General features: G+C 43.2%; 1 protein-coding gene across 3 annotated transcripts in view; it reads left to right on the top strand.

The window, feature by feature from the left end:
* The window catches only part of PLXND1 (plexin D1), a 538,253-nt gene that overhangs the window by 325,762 nt on the left and 186,367 nt on the right, over positions 1-26,124 (top strand). Inside the window, exon 1 of one of the 3 annotated variants that reach the window (XM_068114236.2) lies at positions 24,453-25,218. The exons of the other annotated variants lie outside the window; for them this stretch is intronic. Coding sequence (XP_067970337.2) covers positions 24,944-25,218 — 275 coding nt within the window. The 5' untranslated portion in view covers positions 24,453-24,943. Of the gene's footprint in view, positions 1-24,452; positions 25,219-26,124 lie in introns of those variants that run through there. 3 annotated transcript variants of the gene reach the window in all.

Genomic DNA, 26,124 nt, shown 5'->3' with positions numbered 1-26,124 from the left:
TTGGCTAATGTGCAAAATAAAGAGATACTTCTGGAAAACGCACAGAAGTTTAACACAGTACTGTCCATGAATTGAGTTCGATATCAGTTTACATCACTTTCAAGGATCAATATATTTGTTTCGAAATGTCAAATGTGGTTTTTGTTTATTTTAAAGGTCACATTAACAAAATCTAGAATAATTTCAACATAATTCCAATTAACTTTTGGTTCCAAGACATCTTGAAAAGTAAGTTCACCCCCACAAAAAAAATATTCCATATTAAATGCCAAGTCTGTATGTACAATTCTCAAAACCTCAACAATATATATATATATATATATATATATATATATATATATATATATATATATATATATATATATATATATATATATATAGATAGACATACATATATATATGTAAAATATATATATATATATATATATAAAGCCTGGTGTTGGCTTAGCGGTTAAGGTCCCGGCTTGGGATCCTAGGATCCTAAGTTCTGAATCCCGGTCGATCGCTGAATTAACGCCAGGGGGGTTGACTCAGCCTGTCATCTTTCCGAGGTCGGCAAATTGAGTACCAGCTTGCTGGGATGAATGATCCCGGTATGTACCCCAACTTAGAATATGTACACTGTGTCCTGCACATTGTAAGAGGTGATTAAGGGTTGGCGTCAGGAAGGGTATCCGGCTCTAAAAAAATTGCCTTTAAAAAGGTAACCATGATTGTCATGGGGCCCACAAGGCTAACCCCCACTCTCGTGGGGAAAAATGGCCTCAAAAACGATCATTCATCATTCATTCACATATTATATGTATATGTATATATATATTATATTATTCATGCTTATATATATATATAATTATATATATAATAGCCTATTGTCAAATATATATATTAAATATATACTGGAACACCACTCTTTGACGTCACGACGTCAACTGATATGTCTCCACCCACATCATTACAATACTTGTACCAAGTTGGATTTAAATCCATTCAGTTGTTCTCAAGATGTCACATTTTTACCGACTTGGCCTCTGACCTTTGACTTCTTGAACCCAAAATTTCATCAGTTCAAGCTTACATCATTATACAAACCTGCAACAAGTTTTAATTTAAATCCCTTCATCTGTTCACAAGTTACCACAATTTTACCTAACATGACCTCTGACCTTTGGCCTTTGACCTCGGTACCCCAAAATATAAGCACTTAATCTTTACATCATTATACATATCTGTACCAAGTTTGAATTAGATCCCTTTAGCCGTTGTCATGTTATAGACCTATTACCGTCTTTAACCTTTGACCCCTTGACCCCAAAATCTAATAAGTTACTCTTTACCTCAGTATACATACCTGTTCCAAGTTTGATTAAGATCCCTTCAGCCGTTCTCAAGTTATCGCAGTTACAAAAAACTATCACGGATGGAAGGACAACCTGAAAACATAATGCCTCCGGTGACTTCGTCAACGGAGGCATAAAAATATACTTGCCTACTGTTAAACATGGGGGAGACTCTATGACTATCTGGGGATGTATATCAGCCTTTGATGTAGGAAAACTTGTTAAAATCAATGGGACTATAAGAAAAGAGAAGTACAAGCAGATACTGCAACAACATGAAGTTCCTGGTGGAAGTGGTTTAATCAGAAAAGGCGATCCATTTTCCAACAAGTTAATAATCCTAATTTAAACACAAACTTCCGAAATAGTAAAACAGCATTTGATGAACAAGATTACAGCTGGTGTGCTCCAAATGTCCAAAGTCCAAATGGCCACCCCAGAGTCCGGACATGAGTCCCATTGAAGCCATATGGGATTATCTGGAAACAGAGAAGAAGAAGAGGATTCCATCTAACCTTACAGAGCTCTGGAATATACTATAGGATATTTGGCACAATATTCCTGTAAGAGTGGTTCAGTCATACACAGGAAGCATCGATAAAAGGGTGATGGCACTCACAAAGGCAAAAGGCGGACATACAAAGTATTGACTGATATTATGAAATGACACTTCTTCATATTTACTTAATTAATTTGTTTCACGTGCATTTACTTATAAAGGCTGATAATTTACAATAATAAACATATGATGGTGTTATTACTCATAATATTTGATGATCTCTCTCTATATTATAAAATAAAGTTTGTGTTTGTCTGCGCAAGCTAATCTCCTGAACGGTGAAAGATAGGAGGAAACCTCTAATACAAAAAATGTCGGGACGGGCCCCGAGAAGGTTCTAGGCTACGTGGCGAGGCCGGTTGAGGCCGCCTCGGCCGAGCTGGGCCCATTTCACAATTAAAAGCTGAGCTGAATTATAGTAGTCAATCTTCTACGGCCGCGAGTAAAAGCTGAATTATAGTAGTAAATTCATTCAAAAAGAACCAAAAATGTTGGGACAGGCCCCGGGAAGGGTTTAGGCTCGGTGGAGAAGCCGGGCGAGGCCTCTTCGGCCAGGCTGTGCCCATTTCGCAATTAAAAGCTGAGCTGAATTATAGTAGTCAATCTTCTCCGAGTAAAAGCTGAATTATTGTAGTAAATTCATTCAAAAAGAACCAAAAATATAGGGACGGGCCCCATGAAGGTTATAGGCTAAGTGGCGAGGCCGGTCGAGGCCGCCTCGGCAGGGCTGGGCACATTTCGCAATTAAAAGCTGAGCTGAATTATAGTACTCAATCTTCTACGGCCACGAGTAAAAGCTGAATTATAGTAGTCAATCTTCTACGGCCGCGAGTAAAAGCTGAATTATAGTAGTAAATTCATTCAAAAAGAGCCAAAAATGTCGGGATGGGCCCCGGGAAGGTTATAGGCTACGTGGCGAGGCCACCTCGGCCGGGCTGGGCCCATTTCACAATTAAAAGCTGAGCTGAATTATAGTAGTCAATCTTCTACGGCCACGAGTAAAAGCTGAATTATAGTAGTCAATCTTCTACGGCCGCGGGTAAAAGCTGAATTATAGTATTAAATTCATTCAAAAATAACGAAAAATGTCGGGACGGGCCCCATGAAGGTTATATGCGAAGTGGCGAGGCCAGTCGAGGCCGCCTCGGCCGGGCTGGGCCCATTTTGCAATTAAAAGCTGAGCTGAATTATAGTAGTCAATCTTCTACGGCCACGAGTAAAAGCTGAATTATAGTAGTAAATTTATTCAAAAAACTAAAAATGTGGGGACAGGCCGCGGGAAGGTTATAGGCAAGGTGGCGAGGCCGGTTTTTTTTTTTTTTTTTTTTTTTTTTTTTTGTATACAAGATCGAGGCTCGTGAAAGAGCGAACATTAATCACACAGAAAGACAAACCGACACATAAAACATATAACATCGGGAGCGGTAGACAAGATGGGGAGAGAGGGGGAAGGACACAAACACAACATTTGAGAGCAGGGACCGAGAGACATGGAGACATCGAGAGATCTGAGAGAGGGCGAGGGCTTTGGGGGGGGGGGCATGGGAAGGGGGCGGTGGGAGAGGTATAAAACATATGGACACTGCCAGGACTTCCAGGAAAGAAGTTGGAATTTCAAACAAGGTGGATCTGGGGTGAATTAGCGTGGGTAGAAAAGATCAAGGTTTTGGATGGGGGAAGATAAGAGATGGTGGTGAACAGCTGTTTTAAAGACCTGGAGGGAGGAGTGGGATTGAAGGGAGTGAGGGAGTTTGTTCCAGAGGCGGGAGAAAAGAGGAATGAAAGAGTGAAGGTGAGCAGAGAGCCGAGATTTCGGCAGTTTGACCATCAGAGGGTTGCTGGCAGATCTTGTGCGACCTGTAGGAATATTTGGGGGACAGAGCACAGAGAGAGCTGGGGGTGCAAGGCCGGAGAGGAGTCGGTAGAAGACAGAAAGACCACCAACCTGCCTGCGGTGAGTGAGTGAATGGCCCTTGGAGTTCACTTCATTGCAGGAGATTCCAATGATTCTGAAAGCTTTGGCCTCAACAGCGGGAAGCCGAGCTAGGTGTGAGGCAGGAGCACCAGCCCAGAGGGGGGAAGCAGTATTCCATTGAGCTGCGGATGAAAGCCTTGTATATGGTGAGGAGCTCAGGTGTGCCAAGGAAGGACTTCGCACGACGGAGGATGCCCAGTCGGCGACTGGCTTTGGAGGCCAGCTTGGAAATGTGGTTTTCCGAAGAAAGATCATGGCAGATAGTGAGACCCAAAAGCTTGCGCGACAGAACTTCTTGGAGAGGATTGTTGAGAAAGTAGATGGGAGGGTTTTCCAGTCGGTCCTTTCGGAGAGACATTGTAAAAGTGTGAGATTTGTCAGGATTGAAAGACATGTTCCACTTGTTTGACCAGTCTGTGATTTTGTCCAGGTCTGCAGAGAGTGAGGAGGCTGCAGACTGCCGATCTGAGGGATGAGGAATGGAGCGGCAGATAGTGGAGTCATCAGCGAAGAGATAGAGAGGATTTTCCATAGAGTCGGAGAGATCATTGATGAAGACCGGAAATAGCACAGGGCCCAGAACACTACCTTGGGGAACTCCAGCCAGAGCAGGAAGGGGAGATGAGAGTAATCTATTCAGGGCCATACGTTGCCTACGACCAGAGAGGAAGTCCGCAAGCCATGAGTGGAGATTTCCATGGATACTGTAGGGGAATTTGTAGCTGAGAGACTCACAGGACTCCAATGACCGGACACAGGTTTACAAAAGGTCATGACTTTATTATTAACTGGTATGTATTTTATTACTAAACTAATAGTATCGTTTAACTCAATGGACCAGGTTAACTCTATCCGCATGGTCCTTCTTGTTCGGCTGCAGCGCCGAACTCGTGGTACGCGTTCATTCCGTCGTGCAGGGCTTCGTGGCGAGTCCTCTTTCGTTCCGTCGGGCAGGGGTTATCGTGGCGAGTGCCCCTGACTCCACGTTTGCTCTCGTTTATATTGGACAAACTGGAGTTAATCCCCTGTCCGCTGAAGATTAATCCCCTTTCCGCTAATGCCCCGAGGTCATGCATGTACCAAGTCCTGGTATCAGCTCGCTCCCCTCCTGTTGTGAGTTCCGTTTACCAAACGATAGGGGGGTGCTTCAGCCAGGGGCTGTGACCAGGTGGACAAAAGATTATCATGTTCGGGCGCATTCCTGACTCATTTACAAACTCGTCTTTCACAGAGTTTGCATGTAAAATATATCTGCTTTGTTACCAGGTTAATTAATAAGTTACCAGTGCCAACTAATAAGTTATACTGAGTTACACTTCCACAATTCCCTCATCTTTTTGTTTTTTGTTTATATTAACCATTAATCTAAACATCAATATAAGTAAACAATCAATCACTTTGGTAATCAAATTCCCTTGGGCATACACCGTCATCCTGCAAGAATCACAAAACATTTCGTTGGTCATTGACTCCTTCCATCTCGTTCAATCTATTGCATTTGCATCACAAATATATTTTCAAAACAACACTTCACCATCACCAAGATACAACAATTTCACTTCATTTTCAAGTTTTGTAAAGCATCTGCTCCATCTGGTAAAAAACGTTTGCCTCCACACAAATGTTGACTTTGTTTGAAAGGAAGGGCTGATCACTTGTGTTTGAATCCTGGTATGACATATTTTCTCCTAATGTCTTCATAGCTCCTGCACTACTTCGTGTAGGATTTCGCTGTTGTGGTAACATTGCGGAGTCATAGACTGACCCTGCTCTCCTTGTAGCATTCTTGCCACTTTTTGCTGTAAACCATAGTAATTCCTGAACAAGGCCTTCACCCAGTTGTAGTCGACTTGCCTCCTCCCTCATTGTGAGTGGGCAGCAAGTATTGGTGTGACGTTGATTGGCCAGCAAGATGTGGAACAGGGGTGCCGGATGCATCCACAATGATGTTGGGACCATGGTGTTCAGGTCATTCATGGTCCTTACCAGGAGCAACCAGTAGAATCGTGCACAGCTGTTGTGACAAGGGCACAGCCGTTTTTTGCAGCTCCATGCTGGTTCCCCGGACGTTGGTGAAGTAATAACATATGTCCCCGCATTTCACAGAGGTTGCAGGTAAAATGTCGTTGTCCTGCAATTTCTGATGTGGTGAATGTTCGAAGCCTTCGAACAAGAGTAAGTGATCGCCTTTCTTTCATATGTTGCAGTGTGATCCAGGCAAATGGTCACATAAATTTCCTTGGTGAAGGTAAGCATTCATCTCCTAGTTACACGGGAGAATGTCTTCATCATTCTTTGAGAAAGAGGGTGTATGCCACGGTTAACTTCATTTTTTAGCCACAAATTTTCTTTCTCGAACTTCTTCCCAATTTGTTAGCAATCCCTCCAAAATGTGATCTCGTCTTATCCTTATGCTCAGTCACATCTGAATCTGCTTTCCGCACACACTGGATCAGATAGGGTACATCTTACCATGAAATCAGCATAATCATGTATATCTTCCGACAGTTTCACATTCAACAATTTGTTGTTTTTCCTTAACACAAAAGTTATATTCATTTATATGCGTCACACAAATAATATTCAATCAGGTATGTATTTTATTACTAAACTAAGAATAGCATTGTATATGATTACAATTACAAACGGGAATATCTAATTCCCAACAACAATTTTCCCAAACCAACAAATTAAGCATAATGTATTATTACCATAATTCCTCTCCACTTTTTCTTTTCCCTCTTTTTTTTCTAACAGTGTGTCACTCGTGGTGATATGAGTTCACTGATATTGTAATTGACACAACTCATAACATTGTCGTTATGCCATTATCTTAATTCTACTGTTTCATTTGCAACATCACTTGATTTAATCTTTTAATCTCAGTATTTATTCATATCATCATAACAATCTTTCTATTTTAGGTCCATATTTGTTTCTATTCTTATCAACCTCCTACGGTTTATCAATTTGTTCCAAAACACTGCAACCAAAGGTTTTAACCAAAGCTCTACCAAACTATTTCCAATTTGAACTCAAAATGCTAATTAAACAACAATTCAAAGAATTAACTTCAATGGGTCAACAAACTCATTTTATAAACAGATCTAATTTTCCCATCCAATAATTTTCCTTGCCAAATGTCATATTGCAACACTTTAATAAACCTTTGAAAAATGTCTCCCAAATCAATAAATTCCCTTTTTACTTCCCAAATACTCATCTGTAAATTACATATTCAATTACAGTTTTTTCCTATTTGTTCGGCCTAAATGGCCACTGAAGTGGCTGCCAACATGCAGTACCGTTTTATCTACCAAGCAAGTATTCGTCCACATAAGATCTCTACCAAAATGTTGTTTGTAAAAAACAAATCTGGGATTTCTGATTACATGGATGCACACTCTCAGGACATTTCAGGCTGCTTGTTAACAATCCACTACGATTAATTAATTCCTTTACCCACAATCAAATAATTAGTACAAATTGAGGATATTATCCCTATCACATTCATTTATAGATTCATTATGTTGGATCTAAATTTTCTCCCACTGCTGCAAGGAAGAACAATAGCTCTAATAAGTCTTTGTAATATCTCACTTCATTTACCCAGCATCGAAGAATTTATTTACTATCCATTCCCATCTGTTAACCAGTGACTTTGTTTGAACTCCAAAACTTTTTTTTTATTTTTTTTTTTACACCCCCCTTAACTGTTGCTCATCCATTTCTATGCGCCCAGTGAGTACTACTGACACCAGTATGCCAATATAGGTGTGCGAGATTAACAAATATGTTGCAGGTACACGTAACAGCGCGTTCTGAGTATAAATAACGTAACAGCGCGTTCATGTCTGCCCCTTGGTTTAAGATGCACAATGCATTCCGTTTTAAAACTCACAATTGTTCAAATCAGCAAGATTTTCTTTACTATTTTCCCATATCATCTATGCCTAATACACATCCATACATGCAGCACAATTTATATGCTGATAAAATTCAAGTTTATATATATATATATAAATCCATGAGCAGAGTATTCTGGGAAGTCAGTGTAAGACCTCTCCCAAATTTGGATAATTTTGTACTCCCTCATTTCTTTTTATGAAGCTCATATCCATAAATAGCTATTATTCTCATATAAATTCTATCAAAAATGGAATCCCCAAATTACTCACAATTTTACTATTTAATTAATGGCTGATCATAACCCAGCACATCAAATCTTTATATTCCATCTCCCTTGACAAAAGAGATAATGTTCATAATCAAATTTTATTTCTATTTTATTTTACGGATTCTCTGCATATTCAATCCCATCCACATAAAACTATCCATTTCCAGACAGGCACACTGTCGGTGTCAACAATCTTGTAAGATTGATACACAAAACAATAAAAAACACTAACATTGACACACAAAAAATACACACACACATGCATTATGCGTATTTGTTTGCGTTGGAACTATTATTTACAGATCAAGATGGGTGTCAATTTTATTTCAATTTCATAAAATTTGTCCTTTAATTTTTTTTATAAATGCTAATACACAAATGGACCAAAAAGTTTATTCTTAGAAAACCCCTATGATGTCACATTGAAATTACCCTTTCAGTTCCCACAATAATTTATCCAAATTTGACTACACACCCATTTACATGTCAGTCGACCACTGACTTATCAATCGTGTGGAACAATAGTCCGAAATTCCCACCTGATCATCACGTGACCCTTGTCCCTTGATTTAAAATTTGCAAAGCAATTGTTCCAACTTTGTAAATTTAAAATTGTGTGCCCAACATAAAAGATCCAATTTCGGCATTTGATCAATTAATTATCAATTTGCTTACAAGCAAAAGAAAAAATGAATAATTCTTGCTCCGAAAACTTTTCAGACCCAAGAATCATCGACAGTTATTCATGTTTGTCCAGTAATCTAATTTGTTGAGGCCAATCGTCATTTGGGATTTGTCGCAATGAAGGCCTAATCATTGTCTGAGGTATCGGTCAGCACTGGTACCCTTGATCTTGGTTTACCCTATGAACTTGTCTTCCTTTTGGTATACGGACATCCTCTTTTCCAATGTCCCATCCGTCCACACTTGAAACACCGGTTTCTGTCGTTGTCTAATCTGTGCACCTGTGCACTTGTATTGCTGGGCTGCATCTCTACATCCCTGAGTTGCCACTGCAATCTCTCGTTATCTCCTGAAACACGAAAAAATTCTCTGTACCGTCCTTTTTGGGGAGACAACTGGAAATCAGATGGGACAACTGTCACTTTCATTCCTAATTTCGAGGGCAGTTGTGCATTTGTCTCCTCCACTGTATCCTGTATCCTTTTTATTTTAAATTCTAGATCCGTTATCCGTTCTTGCTGTTCCCGTTGTCTGGATTCACCATCCCAAAGATGGAATGCAAGCCAGTCTAACGTTAGATTCTGTCTCTTTCTGGCTTTCAATCTTTGTTCTAATCTTTCCAATCGACTTCGCTCAAATGTACCATCTCTTGGAAACTCCTCATCATTCCCTTTGTCCACAAATACCAATTCTCGACCTGCCTTATAGCTTCGGCACCATAACGGTCGTACATATGATGTGTACAAGTACTTTTTTGTGGAATTTCTGGTTGTCCTTGTGTATTCTTGCAGGCTCCATTTCCCATTCTGCCTTTTATCAAAGTAGCGTTGGATGTGTTGTAGCTTGTTCCCGGTTCCTCTAAAGCTTCACTCGTACCTCCAGGAAGGATCTCTCCACCTGTTCACACGGTGATTTCCAGAGAATCTCCCTCAGCTGTGGCTTTTGCACAATCCAATCTCACAGATCAGTATTTGCAGATGAGCCAAAGGGTCAGTATGAAATGGGTGAATCGTCAGGTGTCCGCTCTGTTGACGGGGAAATCACACAATGGTAACCGCACATATATATCTGTATATAAACTCACCACCTTGCTCAATTTTCCCAGGTTGTCTCCACATTGATAATATCTCGCAAAGATATCAAAGCTTCTTTCTTGAGACCGCATTTTCATCAATCAAACAATCAATATATTCAATTCAATTTATTCAGTTCAATTTATTCAGTTAATTTTATTCAATTAAATTCAATCAATTAGATTCAATCAATCAACAATTCAATCAATTATTCAATTTCAATTAATTCATCAATATTCATCAATAAATCAAATTAATCATTTTGGATGACTCCTTGCATAAGCCCTTTCCCCAATGATATCAGGACAGGTCCATCCATTGACTGAGATCGAATTTTATTGGTCGTCACCTCTGGTTCGTACCTCATGTCAATTGATGAATCACCGTCCTGTCCTCGGGTCATATCTGACATATTTCCCCATTTTGCCTGGTCTCCACAAATTTTCTTTGCAACCACTAAAGGCAACTCATCCTTCATTCGTGAGACAGCCAAAATGGATGGCAGATATTAAAGTTCATTGGAAAAAAATATCTCATAATTTTTTCCTTTAATAGTACCCAAAATCTCTTGGCAATTTAAATTTCGTAAAACTCCTGAAATAAGACTGTAAAATTCCTTCAATCATGCTAAATTTTGAAACTCCATCGCTTGTAACACCCAATTTATCCCATAGGGCTTGAAAGTTCTTTCCCAAGTTCATGCAATCATTCTGCATTTGAACCCTATGATATCATTCATAATAATCATCATGATTTTATAGTCATGGTCATATCATAGTCATCTATTTAAACGAACATTTCCTTTATCACCACAGCTATGTGGTATAATCAACACTAGAATAAAACTGTACATAGCAACAGGCTACCTCAAGGCCACTTAGTATACCTATTGACAATAAGTCATAACAATATCGAATAATCATTGAACAATTCAAAAATCGCTTCCACTGCTCCAGCCGCAGCATTCGTCATTTTGTCTGCTCATCCGCATGACCAAAACGAAATAAAGGGAGCTCAACCATTACACAGCGCTTTTAATGGCGCATGCCATAGGACCTCAACGCAATTTCGACTCGGCCAGAAAAACGAGCAAATTTTGCAGGATGTTAACTGGAATTAGTCGTGAAAATATATCCAAAATACACAAAATACCCACCTACAAAAATAAACAACAAAACCCAAACAAACCCAAGGTCGACCATATTACACAATTAAATTACACCTTAAATTATTCATTAAATTACTCATTAAATTACTCATTAAATTACTCATTAAATTACATCATTTCAGCATCGTATTGATTGCTGAAATGTTCATGGGTTTATACACACCTTAAAAGAGGTATGCTTTGTGGTGTTGCCCACCTACCACGTTGAATTAAATTACATCATTTCAGCATCGTATTGATTGCTGAAATGTTCATGGGTTTATACACACCTTAAAAAGAGGTATGCTTTGTGGTGTTGCCCACCTACCACGTTGAATTAAATTACATCATTTCAATTAAAACATCGCTTCTACTGCTCCAGCCGCAGCATTCGTCACTTTGTCTGCTCATCCGCATGACCAAAACGAAATAAAGGGAGCTCAACCATTACACAGCGCTTTTAATGGCGCATGCCATAGAAACTCAACGCAATTTCGACTCGGCCAGCAAACGAGCAAATTTTGCAGGATGTTAACTGGAATTAGTCGTGAAAATATATCCAAAATATACAAAAATACACACCCACTCAAATAAACAACATTTATTCCGTTCAACAGAACAAACATTTCCTCTATCATGACATGCATGTCTTCAAAATTATATGACCAAGAGGAAAGTAAAATTAATTAAAAACTGCGGGCAGTGATGATCCGGGGACCATACCGCTCCATCCTGATTGGACGAGTGCATGCTAGAGTCGTTAACAACGACAGTCCAGATCCGATTGTTCAAAATTTCAACTCAATCGATCGAAAAATGAACGCAGGGATGCATTTTAAAGGTGCAGTGGCACTAACTGAGTTGCCACAAATATGGCCACGAAATTGCCAATATGGCCAATATGACAAATATTTTCCTTAATCAATTGGCTCTTAGCATAACCAATCTGTAAGTATTTCATCCGAAGATGTATCTCTGAGGACTTTTAATTAAATAAGTCATTTATAAATCAACGAGTTAATTTATTAAATGATTAATCAATAAATCAATATTTCCCTTGACAGCCACATCACTTGGTCAGTGTCATGTCCAAATATCAGCTTCCTTACTCAAAAGGTGCCTGAGTTAATGTAATGTAATTACTGTAATAAGATTACTGTAATTACTGTAATTACCGGAACTGTAATTACTGTAATTACCTCAGGTAATTACTGTAATGTAATTACTGTAATTTAATAAGAAATGTAATTAATTATATAAGTACTTCTATAATCGCTCATAATTAAATAACTCGTGAATTCTTATCCGGTTTATTTAACATTTGAGTGTCCCCAAAACGTTGGAGCAAAACGTTGCAACAACGAAAGTAAAACGTTGTAGCGACGTTGTGGAAACGTCAGCAAAACCCAACATTTAAATGTTCACAAAACGTTGGAGCAAAACGTTGCAACAACGAAAGTGAAACGTTGTGGCGACGTTGTGGAAACGTCAGCAAAACCCAACATTTAAATGTTCACAAAACGTTGGAGCAAAACGTTGCAACAACGAAAGTGAAACGTTGTGGCGACGTTGTGGAAACGTTAGCAAAACCCAACATTTAAATGTTCACAAAACGTTGGAGCAAAACGTTGCAACAACGAAAGTGAAACGTTGTGGCGACGTTGTGGAAACGTTAGCAAAACCCAACATTTAAATGTTCACAAAACGTTGGAGCAAAACGTTGCAACAACGAAAGTGAAACGTTGTGGCGACGTTGTGGAAACGTTAGCAAAACCCAACATTTAAATGTTCCCAATTTATCCCATTAAAATCCCATTAAATCCTATTAAAATTCTCATTTAATAGCAATCCCAATAATTCCGACCATAATTGAAATAAACAACGTCAGAACTTCAACAAAGATATGCAACATCTTGGTTGGTCAACGTCTTTATACTCATTTTGCTTGTCTGTCTACTTTTATTTCCTGGTAACACCTGAATACTTTCGTTTCCTAGTAACACCTAGTTTCCTTGTTACCTCTACCTATGATTTAATAACACTTTCCACAGTTAGACCCATCAAAATTTTTTCTAATAATCCTAAATTATTCACCTTCATCCGTTTTTCCACAAAACTACATGTGAAAAATGGAGATTTCATCAGTACTTGAAGGTGTAAAAATTTGACTTTGAAATTTTAAATCAACAAGCATTCTGATATGTGCCTAAACTATCAACAACTATTCTGCCATATTTTATTTGGAAGTCTTTTGCTGTCAGAACACAATTTGTCTGCTGTCAAAGGTTAAAGTTTGGCCTCTGTGACTCCTCAGCTAATGGTTACTTTTTTTCTTGACAAAAACAAATATCTTTTATATTTATCCCATTAAAATCCCATTACAATCCCATTAAAATCCTATTAAAATTCTCATTTAATAGCAATCCCAATAATTCCATCACTCAATTTTACCTTGCATCCTTACATTACATTACAACTCCAATTCATTCTTCAAGTCACAATCCAGAGTGACTTGAGAACTATACCCAGAGTTCTATACTATACCCAGTTTCAAAGAGTAAATAATTATATATATTTTCATTATTTTACCATTTAACTTGGTCAAAGGATATTCATTTCGCAAAATCGAATCAACCACAACCCTCGCCATTAATATCTATTGTAAGCGTGCCAAATCAATAAGTATCAATTTTTTTTTCTATGAGCCTCGACCAGAGAGTGGTTGCTACTCACAAAACACTCGTCGCTAGCTGTTCCATTGTCTGCTGATTCCCACTCTGCTGTTTTTGTCTCATAATCTCCAAACAAGAACAGAACACATTTCCTGTAATTATCTCTCATAATCAGGATAAATTTGGAACAGCCCTTAAACTAACACCAAGCAGATCAATTTTTATATTTAGGTTGAGGTTTCACACAAACTGGTTAACTAAATAATACAGAATTATTATTATTATTATATCTCCGCCTTGGTGAACCGTTTATGTTTTGTATCCCACTGATAGGCCGGATCTGGATTCGGACCTGAACCAAAATCCAATCATTTCGTCGTGTCACCCATGCTATTTATCTGGCAAATTTCGTCCAAAAAAAAACAGCACCGGTTTTGTTTCACCCAAGCGTCCTGCAAAACGCTTTGCTTCTCGCAAAACGTCCGCCAATGGGAAGTAAAGGGAGGGAAAAAAACGGGAGCAAGAGACAGGGTGCCGGAATGGACATGAGGGACAGTGAGGGAGTGTTGGTATGCAATTTTTATCCAATCGCCATCTTTCACAGTAATTCTGGACCGGCATGAGGTGGGATTGTCTGTCATGAATTTATTTGTTGATCGAACGAGTTTTAATTTGTCTAAATCCGACCAGTCGTTTCCAAAGATATAAGCCTTTTTGTCGCAATACCATATTGGAAATATATATATATATATAAATATAATTCCCTTTCCCGGTTCCCTGTCGCTCGGCGAGCGCCGAGCAAGTCGAGTGCTTTGAACAAGAGCAAAAAAAAAAAAAAAAAAGTACTTTATGTGTACGGGTGGGTAAACGAGTGTACCGGCCTTACACGTCCTGGAAGCAAACGGTCGCAAGGTGCACGCTTGCTCCGTTTGCTTCCAGGTCACAGTAAGACCCTTAGTGTCCCCCAGATAGATTGTCCCCCAGATAGATTGTCAAATTTCAATTCGTTATTTTATCGTCCATGCGATATTGTTTGATTATAGTTAGTTTTGGTTGGAATTTCCTGTAACTCGTAATTAATTAATCGTTTTCTGCTCCTCGTGTGTGGCCTTGTAGTTGTACCCCCGTCGGTGTTTTGTTAACTTAAGTGTGTTTTGCTTGGCTCTTGGTTTTTTCCCTTCTACCCCGAACTTAATACTGTCTAACGTTCTAAACCCCCACCCCCCCCCCCCCCAAAAAAACAAAAAAAACAAAAAACATTTATTTTCTTTTCTCCACGTGTACTGTTGTCTCATCCTGTATTTTCTGTCCAGGTGTGCTGTTCGCCCCACCCCCATTATCTCCTTGCCATCCACCATTTGCCCTGTTCACGTGACTCGTGGTGGTCCCTCTCGGCTCTCCCCCCGTTGGTATTTTTGTGCATATAAGACTGTTCATAGTTCTGTTTAAATATTTTTAAATATGTTTAACCTTTCCCCTTCTGTTTTTTATTCAGTGGTATATTACAACACGCTGTTTTTCTTCCTATTTAAAAGGCTTTTCTCAATTTCCTCTCCAACTCATTCCACTTCAAAAAAAAGAAATTCAATATCTTATACGTCTCCCTCACTACATGGTCTAAATTCACATTCATTCCATCCCTCCTCCATCATCCTGAACCGGATTGCTAACTTGAAAATCACAACAAACCCAATTTGTTATCAATGTTCGTCTTCCATTAATCATCCACTTTCTAAACTCCCCTCTTGCCCCTCCCATCCAAATCCCCCCCCTTGCACCTACACTCCGAAACTTCCCCCTTGCCCCTCCACTCTTAAACTCTCCCCTTGCCCCTCCACTCCTGAACTCCCCCCTTGCCCTTCCCCTCCTAAACTTCCCCTTTGCCCCTCCCCTCCTAATCCCCCCCTTGCCCCTCCACTCCTGATCTCCCCCCTTTCCCCTTCCCTCCAAAACTCCCCCCTTGCCCCTCCCCTCCTAAACTCCCCCCTCACTCCTCCCCTTCAAAACTCCCCCCCAATCCCTCCCATTCAATTCTCCCCCCATACCATTCCTCTCCAATTCTCTCTCCTCCCCCCTCCTCCTCCAAGCTGCCTCCTCCCCACTTCGTCTCCCTTCTATCTCATACCTCCAACCCCCAAACCTTCTACTTTCCTCTGCCCCCACTCAAACAACCCCTCACTGTGCCGCATCCCTTCACCAGCAAACCTTTCATCCTCCTCATCCTTCCCTTTCTTGGAACTCTTCTGCAACATCTGAAACACTATCAACTGCTCTCCCTACCTCCCCCTCTCATCCTTCATCTTACCCTACTCCTCCCCTCCCCTGTCCTGTACCCGATGCTCCCCCTCTCTCTTCATTAACGGTATGGACCTCAAACATCCGGGGCCTTCGCTCAAACCTGACTGATCTCTCCATACAGGTTGCTTCTGACAATCCAGACTTGATCTGCTTAACAGAGACTTTCCTCCTTCAAGATGTCTCTGATTCCTTAATATCTCTTCCTGGTTACTCCCTCCTCCGGTATGATAGACCTGAGCCTCGGCCTGGTGGTGGGGTGGCTATCTTTGTCAAAAACTCTCTTCCTCACTCTCCTTGCACTGCTCTCTTTCCTCCTCACCCGCAGGAGTACCTCTGGTTACGGCTTCCTCTCCGCTCCCACCTTTTGTTCATATGTGTTCTGTACCGTCCCCCAAACAGTGATGACTCCATCTACATTTCAATGTCTGACAACATGGACCAACTTCTATCCACTCATCCCAACTCTCTCTTCCTCATGTGTGGTGACTTCAACTGTCATCATGCCACCTGGTTGGGTGTGGGTTCCTCTCTCATTAGTCATGGCACCTCAGCAAAGGACTTCTGTGACTCACTGGGATTGACACAATCTGTCAATTTCCCGACCCGGATCTCAGCCAATGGAGTATCTTCTCTTCTAGACTTGGTTATGACAAACTTCCCTGCTAATGTCTGCTGCTCTTCTTCTGCTCCAATCGGTTCTTCTGATCATGTGCTTGTCAAAGTGGACATCTCTCTGGCCATTCTCAGAGAGCCTCCTCAGCGTCGACGAGTCTGGCATTTCACTCAGGCCGACTGGGACGGTCTTCAAGCAGCCATCAATCGTCTGGATTGGTCTCCCATCTCCACTGCCTCTGACATCAATTCTTCCTGGGAATTCTTCCAAAGCAAACTGATCTCTCTCATGCACAGATTTATCCCATCTCGCCTTCAATTGTCTTACCCTTCCTCCCGTCCATGGTACACTGAATCTTGTGGTGAGGCAGTTGCCCTGAAACAACTTGCCTTTGCCTCTTGGAAGGCTAATCCAACTGAAGGAAATCTCAGTTCCTTCCACCAAGCTCGGAACAAGTGTGTGTCTACCCTCAGGAGTGCCAGGAAGCACTATCTCTCCTCACTCAAGAATGAACTCTCAAACCTGTCTCCTTCCTCCAAATCCTGGTGGCGTCTGGTCAAATCCGTTTCTGGTGTTTGTTCCCCCTCCATCCCCTCCCTTACCTCAAATGGCCACACAGTTGACATCGCACGTGACAAAGCCGAATGCCTCAACTCTGTGTTCGCCTCGAAATCCTTAGTCCCAAACCCATCTCTCTCTGTTCCCACCTTTCCCAGTCGAACCCAACTGCTCCTGGACTCTGTGTCCTTCTCTCCTGACAAGGTGGAGGAGTTTTTGTCAAACCTCGACTCTGATTCTGCAACTGGACCAGACGGCATCAGCCCACGGGTCCTAAAATCCTGCTCTGCCACTCTATCTCACCCTCTCTCTGTTCTTTTCACCCTATCTTTTGCTCAAGGTCATCTGCCAGCATCCTGGAAATCAGCTAACATTACCGCTTTACACAAAAAAGGTGCAAAAACAGATCCTTGCAACTACAGACCAATCAGCCTGCTCCCAATTATCAGCAAAGTCATGGAATCCATCATTGCTTCGGATATGAAATCTTTCCTCTTCTCCAATGGCTTGATCTCTGATCATCAATTTGGTTTCAGACCAGGTCACTCTACTCTGGACATGCTGCTTCTGCTGTCTCAACAATGGATGGAGGTCCTCAATGCCAAACAGGAAATCAGAGCTGTCTCCCTTGACATATCAAGGGCCTTTGATACGGTCTGGCACCCAGCTCTGCTCACCAAACTCTCCTCCTATGGTATCCATGGAAATCTCCATGCATGGCTTGCGGACTTCCTCTCTGGTCGTAGTCAACGTGTGGCCCTGAATGGATTTCTCTCATCTCCCCTTCCTGTTCAGGCTGGAGTTCCCCAAGGAAGTGTGCTGGGCCCTGTGCTTTTTCTGGTCTTTATCAATGATCTCTCTGACTCTCTGGAAAATCCTCTCTATCTCTTTGCTGATGACTCCACTCTCTGCCGCTCCATTCCTCTTCCCTCAGATCGGCAGTCTGCAGCCTCCTCACTCTCTGAAGACCTGGACAAAATCACAGACTGGTCAAACAAGTGGAACATGTCTTTCAATCCTGCCAAATCTCACTCTCTTACTATGTCTCTCCGAAAAGATCGACTGGACAACCCTCCCATCTACTTTCTCAACAATCCTCTCCAAGAAGTTCTGTCACTCAAGCTTTTGGGTCTCACTATCTGCCATGATCTTTCTTGGGAAAACCACATTTCCAAGCTGGCCTCCAAAGCCAGTCGCCGACTGGGCATCCTCCGTCGTGCGAAGTCCTTCCTCGGCACACCTGAGCTCCTCACCACATACAAGGCTTTCATCCGCAGCTCAATGGAATACTGTTCTCCACTATGGGCTGGTGCTCCTGCCTCACACCTGGCTCGGCTTCACGCTGTTGAATCCAAAGCTTTCAAAATCATTGGAATCTCCCGCGATGAAGCTATCTCTGAGGGCCTTTCACTCACTCACCGCAGGCAGGTAGGTGGTCTTTCTGTCTTCTACCGACTCCTCTCCGGCCTTGCTCCCCCAGCTCTCTCTGTGCTCTGTCCCCCAAATATTCCTACAGGTCGCACAAGATCTGCCAGCAACCCTCTGATGGTTAAACTGCTGAAATCTCGGCTCTCTGCTCACCTTCACTCTTTCATTCCTCTTTTCTCCCGCCTGTGGAACAAACTCCCACACTCCCTTCAATCCCTCTCCTCCCTCCAGGTCTTTAAAACAGCTGTTCACCACCATCTCTTATCTTCCCCCATCCATAACCTTGATCTTTTCTACCCCCACTAATTCACCCCAGATCCACCTTGTTGGAAATTCCAACTTATTTCCTGGAAATCCTGGCAGTGTCCATATGTTTATACCTCTCCCACCCCCCCCCCCCCCCTTCACATGCCTCCCCCCCCTTCACATGCCTCCCCCCCTTCACATGCCTCCCCCCCTTCACATGCCTCCCCCCCTTCACATACCTCCCCCCCAAGGCCCTCTCCCTCCCACAGATCTCTCGATGTCTCCATGTCTCTCGGTCCCTGCTCTCAAATGTGGTGTTTGTGTCCTCCCCCCTCTCTCCCCATCTTGTCTACCGCTCCCGATGTTATTTGTTTTATGTGTCTGTTTGTCTTTCTGTGTGATTAATGTTCGCTCTTTCACGAGCCTCGATCTTGTATACAAAAAAAAAAAAAAAAAAAAAAAAAAAGTGACCAGCGCAAAAATACGTATTTACAGAAATCATTTAGAAAAAAAAACGAATTATCATCGTGTTGTTTATCGAAGTACCATTCGTGATGGGTCACCCCACTTATATCGTGGCATCGGTGCGCAAGGAAGCCCCAGACCACCTGCTCCCCCATGTATGTACACATAACTTCCAAGTTCGTAAATCATATTGGACAAAACAAGACACACTCACCTTTTAAAGAAGACTTGTTTGTACAATTGATGTCAGCGGTGCCTCCAGATTGTAGGGGAATTTGTAGCTGAGAGACTCACAGGACTCCAATGACCGGACACAGGTTTACAAAAGGTCATGACTTTATTATTAACTGGTATGTATTTTATTACTAAACTAATAGTATCGTTTAACTCAATGGACCAGGTTAACTCTATCCGCATGGTCCTTCTTGTTCGGCTGCAGCGCCGAACTCGTGGTACGCGTTCATTCCGTCGTGCAGGGTTTCGTGGCGAGTCCTCTTTCGTTCCGTCGGGCAGGGGTTATCGTGGCGAGTGCCCCTGACTCCACGTTTGCTCTCGTTTATATTGGACAAACTGGAGTTAATCCCCTGTCCGCTGAAGGTTAATCCCCTTTCCGCTAATGCCCCGAGGTCATGCATGTACCAAGTCCTGGTATCAGCTCGCTCCCCTCCTGTTGTGAGTTCCGTTTACCAAACGATAGGGGGGTGCTTCAGCCAGGGGCTGTGACCAGGTGGACAAAAGATTATCATGTTCGGGCGCATTCCTGACTCATTTACAAACTCGTCTTTCACAGAGTTTGCATGTAAAATATATCTGCTTTGTTACCAGGTTAATTAATAAGTTACCAGTGCCAACTAATAAGTTATACTGACTTACACTTCCACAATACCATAGGAGGAGAGTTTGGTGAGCAGAGCTGGGTGCCAGACCGTATCGAAGGCACGTGATATGTCAAGTGAGACAGCTCTGATTTCCTGTTTGGCATTGAGGACCTCCATCCATTGTTGAGACAGCAGAAGCAACATGTCCAGAGTAGAATGACCTGGTCTGAATCTAAATTGATGATCAGAGATCAAGCCATTGGAGAAGAGGAAGGATTTTATATCCGAAGCAATGATGGATTCCATGACTTTGCTGATAATTGGAAGCAGGCTGATTGGTCTGTAGTTGCAAGGATCTGTTTTTGCACCTTTTTTGTGTAAAGCGGTAATGTTTGCTCATTTCCAAGATGCTGGCAGATGACCTTGAGCAAAAGAGAGGGTGAAAAGAACAGAGAGAGGGTGAGATAGAGCGGCAGAGCAGGATTTTAGGACCCGTGGGCTGATGCCGTCTGGTTCAGTTGCAGAATCAAGAGTCGAGGTTTGATAAAAAAAACTTCTACACCTTGTCAGGAGAGAAGGACACAGAGTCCAGGAGCAGTTGGGTTCGACTGGGAAAGGTGGGAACAGAGAGAGATGGGTTTGGGACACAAGATTTTGAGGCAAACACAGAGTTGAGGCATTCGGCTTTGTCACGTGCGGTGTCAACTGTGTAGCCATTTGAGGTAAGGGAGGGGATGGAGGGGGAACAAACAACAGAAACGGATTTGACCAGACGCCACCGGGATTTGGAGGAAGGACCAACCTGGACAAACAATGGGTGTGGGGAGCAATGATGGGCAGGAGTGGATGCATGGGGAGGACAAGATGGATACAGAAGGAAACTCTCACAGCGAAAACTGGAAATTTGGAAGGAGGAGGGATTGGGATTGTGGTGGATTAAATGAATTCTCATTCAGGATTATCTAAAGGACCTCAGACACGTCCACTCGATGCCATGAACAATTGCTGTCAGAGCCTCCATGACATATATTTTAGATACTTTTGGGTCTGTTATCTCTTCTTCTTTCAATGCAGCACATAGCTGGAAGTCGCGTCATTGTCTGTGGGTGTTGCTGGGTGCTGATGTTGCTGGGTGCATTTGATACCAGACACGGCAAGGTATCAAATGCCCCCTAAAGGTTAGAGTAAGAAATTTTAATTTGTTCAGGGTGCCGGTGATAACTCACCTAGTTTTTGCAAAGGACGCAGTGGGATCTTCAACGTCCATGAAATAATGCAGTCAGATGGAACCCCCGGCTTAATGTCCATCCGAGGAAAGGCGCACACTTTGATACATTGCCGTGTCTGCGAGACACCAGGATAAGTGTTTACAGCTGTGTCGAGATTCGAACCCAGGGTCGACAACTCAGAGGTGACATGACCCAGGGACCAGGATAGACTGCTCAGAGGTGACATGACCCAGGGACCAGGATAGACTGGTCAGAGGTGACATGACCCAGGGACCAGGATAGACTGCTCAGAGGTGACATGACCTAGGGATCAGGATAGACTGCTTAGAGGTGACATGACCCAGGGATCAGGATAGACTGCTCAGAAGTGACATGACCCAGGGACCAGGATAGGCTGCTCAGAGGCGATATGACCCAGGGACCAGGATAAACTGCTCAGAGGTGACATGACCCAGGGATCAGGATAGGCTGCTCAGAGGTGACATGACCCAGGGACCAGGATAAGCTGCTCAGAGGTGCCATGACCCAGGGACCAGGATAGGCTGCTCAGAGGTGACATGACCCAGGGACCAGGATAGGCTGCTCAGAGGTGACATGACCCAGGGACCAGGATAGGCTGCTCAGAGGCGACATGACCCAGGGACCAGGATAGACTGCTCAGAGGCGACATGACCCAGGGACCAGGATAGACTGCTCCTGTCAGCCCTTTCTCTCCACTGGAATTTACCGTTTTGGTGAAGGCAACAGACAGACAAAAACACTTAGATGTGCAGGCAAAGACAGGATTTATAACCATAAGGCAAACACAGAAGAAGTCTTTGGAAATGGATACTTCAAGCAAAATGTAAACAAGATGTACACTCCATGATGCTGCCCTCCAATAATCATACAACTCATTCACAAATTGTATACTCACTGATGGAACCCTCGGGGCCACCACGGTGGTCACTCAGCAGGTCATGTCGCTTTGAAATGGTCGTCTTAGTCAAGCAAAGTGAGGACCAACACCGTTTGGTGGACCTTTCGTGCCTCATACCTCTTCCTCTGGTGTTTCATCGCTGCAGACGCAGTCAGACCGGGCACGCTCATTTCCCTATCGTGATGTAATGTTATTTACTGATTTACCAAATGGGCGTTAAACCCTTGCAAATGACATTTTGTACATTAGTCTTATTACATGCAAACTCGCCCCTATAACTGGGGCTTCCATATCAGTGGCCAATGCGACCCTTTCCAAACGGTGTTCTCCGATCTATAAATGGGGGCTTCCTTATCAGTGGCCAGTGTGACCCTTTACAAATGGTGTTCTCTGATCTATAACGGGGGGCTTCCTTATCAGTGGCCAGTGTGACCCTTTACAAACGGTGTTCTCTGATCTATAATGGGGGGCTTCCTTATCAGTGGCCAGTGCGACCCTTTCCAAACGGTGTTCTCCGATCTATAACGGGGGGCTTCCTTATCAGTGGCCAGTGCCACCCTTTCCAAACGGTGTTCTCCGATCTATAATGGGGGCTTCCTTATCAATGGCCAGTGCCACCCTTTCCAAACGGTGTTCTCCGATCTATAATGGGGGCGTCCTTATCAATGGCCAGTGTGACCATTTCGAAACAGTGTGCTGTGGTCTATAATGGGGGCTTCCTTATCAGTGGCCAGTGTGACCCTTTAGAAATGGTGTTCTCCGATCTATGACGGGGGGCTTCCTTATCAGTGGCCAGTGCGACCCTTTCCAAACGGTGTTCTCCGATCTATAACGGGGGCTTTCTTATCAGTGGCCAGTGTGACCCTTTACAAACGGTGTTCTCTGATCGATAATGGGGGCTTCCTTATCAGTGGCCAGTGCGACCCTTTCGAAACAGTGTGCTGTGGTCTATAATGGGGGCTTCCTTATCAGTGGCCAGTGTGACCCTTTACAAACGGTGTTCTCCGATCTATGACCGGGGGCTTCCTTATCAGTGGCCAGTGCGACCCTTTACAAACGGTGTTCTCCGATCTATAACAGGGGGCTTCCTTATCAGTGGCCAGTGCCACCCTTTCCAAACGGTGTTCTCCGATCTATAATGGGGCTTCCTTATCAGTGGCGAGTGCGACCCTTTCGAAACAGTGTGCTGTGGTCTATAATGGGGGCTTCCATATCAGTGGCCAGTGTGACCCTTTACAAACGGTGTTGTCTGATCTATAATGGGGGGCTTCCTTATCAGTGGCCAGTGTGACCCTTTACAAACCATGTTCTCCGATCTATAATGGGGGGCTTCGTTATCAGTGGCCAGTGTGACCCTTTACAAACGGTGTTCTCTGATCTATAATGGGGGGCTTTCTTATCAGTGGCCAGTACGACCCTTTCCAAACGGTGTTCTCCGATCTATAATGGGGGGCTTCCTTATCAGTGGCCAGTGTGACCCTTTACAAATGGTGTTCTCTGATCTATAATGGGGGGCTTCCTTATCAATGGCCAGTGTGACCCTTTACAAACGGTGTGCTCCGATCTATAACGGGGGGCTTCCTTATAAGTGGCCAGTGCGACCCTTTCGAAACAGTGTGCTGTGGTCTATAATGGGGGCTTCCTTATCAGTGGCTAGTGTGACCCTTTACAAACGGTGTTCCCCGATCTATAACGGGGGGATTCCTTATCAGTGGCCAGTGTGACCCTTTACAAACGGTGTTCTCCGATCTATAACGGGGGGCTTCCGTTATCAGTGGCCAGTGCAACCCTTTACACACGGTGTTCTCCGATCTATAATGGGGGCTTCCAAGTTCCTTATCAGTGGCCAGTGCGACCCTTTACAAACGGTGTGCTCCGGTGGTGTTTGTAAGCTCACTGCCAAAGCTGTTTTAAAATGCATCCTTCTGATCGATTGGATCACTGGTTCTCGATCGGATCACTGGTTCTCGATCGGACCACTGGTTCTCGATCGGACCACTGGTTCTCGATCGGACCACTGGTTCTCGATCGGACCACTGGTTCTCGATCGGACCACTGGTTCTCGATCGGACCACTGGTTCTCGATCGGATCACTGGTTATCGATCGGACCACTGGTTATCGATCGGACCACTGGTTATCGATCGGACCACTGGTCACCATGTCGGGTCGTGCTCTAAGGAGCGATCGTCGTGCGTGCAGGAAAGGGAAGCGCACATTGTGCGATACTGGGGAGGAAACGGAGGGGAGGGAGGGGAGAGCAGGGGAACGGCGCAGGGTAGCCATCGGCGAGGAGTCGACAGGAGAAAGACTGGAGGGTTCAGTTGCAAGAAAGAGACACTCGGATCGTGAACTTTGCAGAGAGGATTCTAGCGGGCGTGGAGGAGCGATTCGTACTGGCACGGTGGATGGAAAGTTTGCCAAAGTTGGAAACTTTCCAGAGACTGCTTTGAGACCAATCAAAGAGGTCCATATCACTTTGCGAGAGTTGGTCACTTTGCAGAGACAGGTTGGAGACCACTGAGAAGGTCGCTTTTTGCACAGCTTTATGACATTGAGGAGTGCCTTCTGTCCACCATCTATCGATGAGAGGAAAGAAAATGTACGAATGAAGCACGACTGGATTTGGAAACATTTGGAATGCCGAAGATCCGAGAACCGACTTTATACAAGAGATTCCACATTTGGAGAAAAGGACAAAATCTTTAGACCCTGAGTAACAAGAATAAGCCAGGATCCAGGGAATCATGGCAGGTAAAAAGATGTCTCTCCAGGTACTCCTGATCTCAATCATCTTGAGCTGGACTCCGAGCAGTATCTCCCTTTACCTGAGTGCCTCCAGGGTGCTGGAGACCCCTAGCAGGTTGCTTTCAGTCGGAGGTCCAAATGGTTCTGTGTACGTCGGATGCGTTAACCAGGTGTACCAGTTAAGCGCGATGCTGGACCTGCAAGAGGTGCTGGATATTGGACCAAAGAATGACAGCATGCTGTGCCATGCACCTTCTTTCACGGAGATCTGCACGTGAGCACTTTTTTTTCTTCCAGAAATCTCTCGTTTTCTTCATCATTCGGTTTTCTTTATGTAAACTGTTCGATCTATATGACTGTGGATAACACTTGGGGTCAGTAGGATAGCTCACACCTCTCATCTGTCTAACCTGGGTTCGAATCTCGACCCAACTATATAATGTCATCCGCTTTCACATCGATGTGTTCATCGTCCATTAGAAGGACGTTGAGCATCGAGTCGGAGGACCCCTCTGCCAGCAAGGGTCGTAGGCTTTCGGTGTCTTTCGTGAAAAGTAGGAGAGTTATGGCTGGTGCCCTGAACAAGTTACACTTTCCTGCCCAAATCACCTTCAGTCGACCGTCAGGCCTGGCCAGCCAGCTCGTGAAAGACTTGGGCAAAAACCTTTCATCGCCGACTGTGCAAGGAGGTGGGAATAATTGGAGAGAATGTAGTAGTAGTAGTAGTAGTAGTAGTAGTAGTAGTAGTAGTAGTAGTAGTCGTCGTAGTAGTCACTGGAATAGTCGTAGTATAAATATTAGTAGTAGAAATAGTTGTAGTAGCAGTAATTGTAGAAATAGTAGTAGTCGTACTCGTTGTCATAGTAGTAGTAGTAATTGTAGTTGTATTAGTAGTAGTTGTAGTCGTAGTAGTAGTAGTCGTATTAATAGTAGTAGTAGTAACAATAGTCAGAGTAGTAGTAGTTGTAGTAGTACTTGTAGCGTATTAATAGTAGTAGTGGTAACAATAGTCATAGTCGTTGTAGTAGTAGTAGTAGTAGTAGTAGTAGTAGTAGTTGTAGTTGTATTAATAGTAGTAGTAGTAACGATAGTCATAGTAGTAGTTGTAGTCGTAGTAGTAGTCGTTGTAGTAGTCGTAGTCGTATAAATAGTAGTAGTAGTAACAATAGTCGTAGTAGTA

This window comes from Myxine glutinosa, chromosome 4, assembly GCF_964187855.1.
Source record: "Myxine glutinosa chromosome 4, kmMyxGlut1.1, whole genome shotgun sequence".
NCBI classification, from domain to species: Eukaryota; Metazoa; Chordata; class Myxini; order Myxiniformes; family Myxinidae; genus Myxine; species Myxine glutinosa.
Note: the sequence above shows the minus strand (reverse complement) of the source record. Positions and strands in the feature narration are given on the sequence as shown.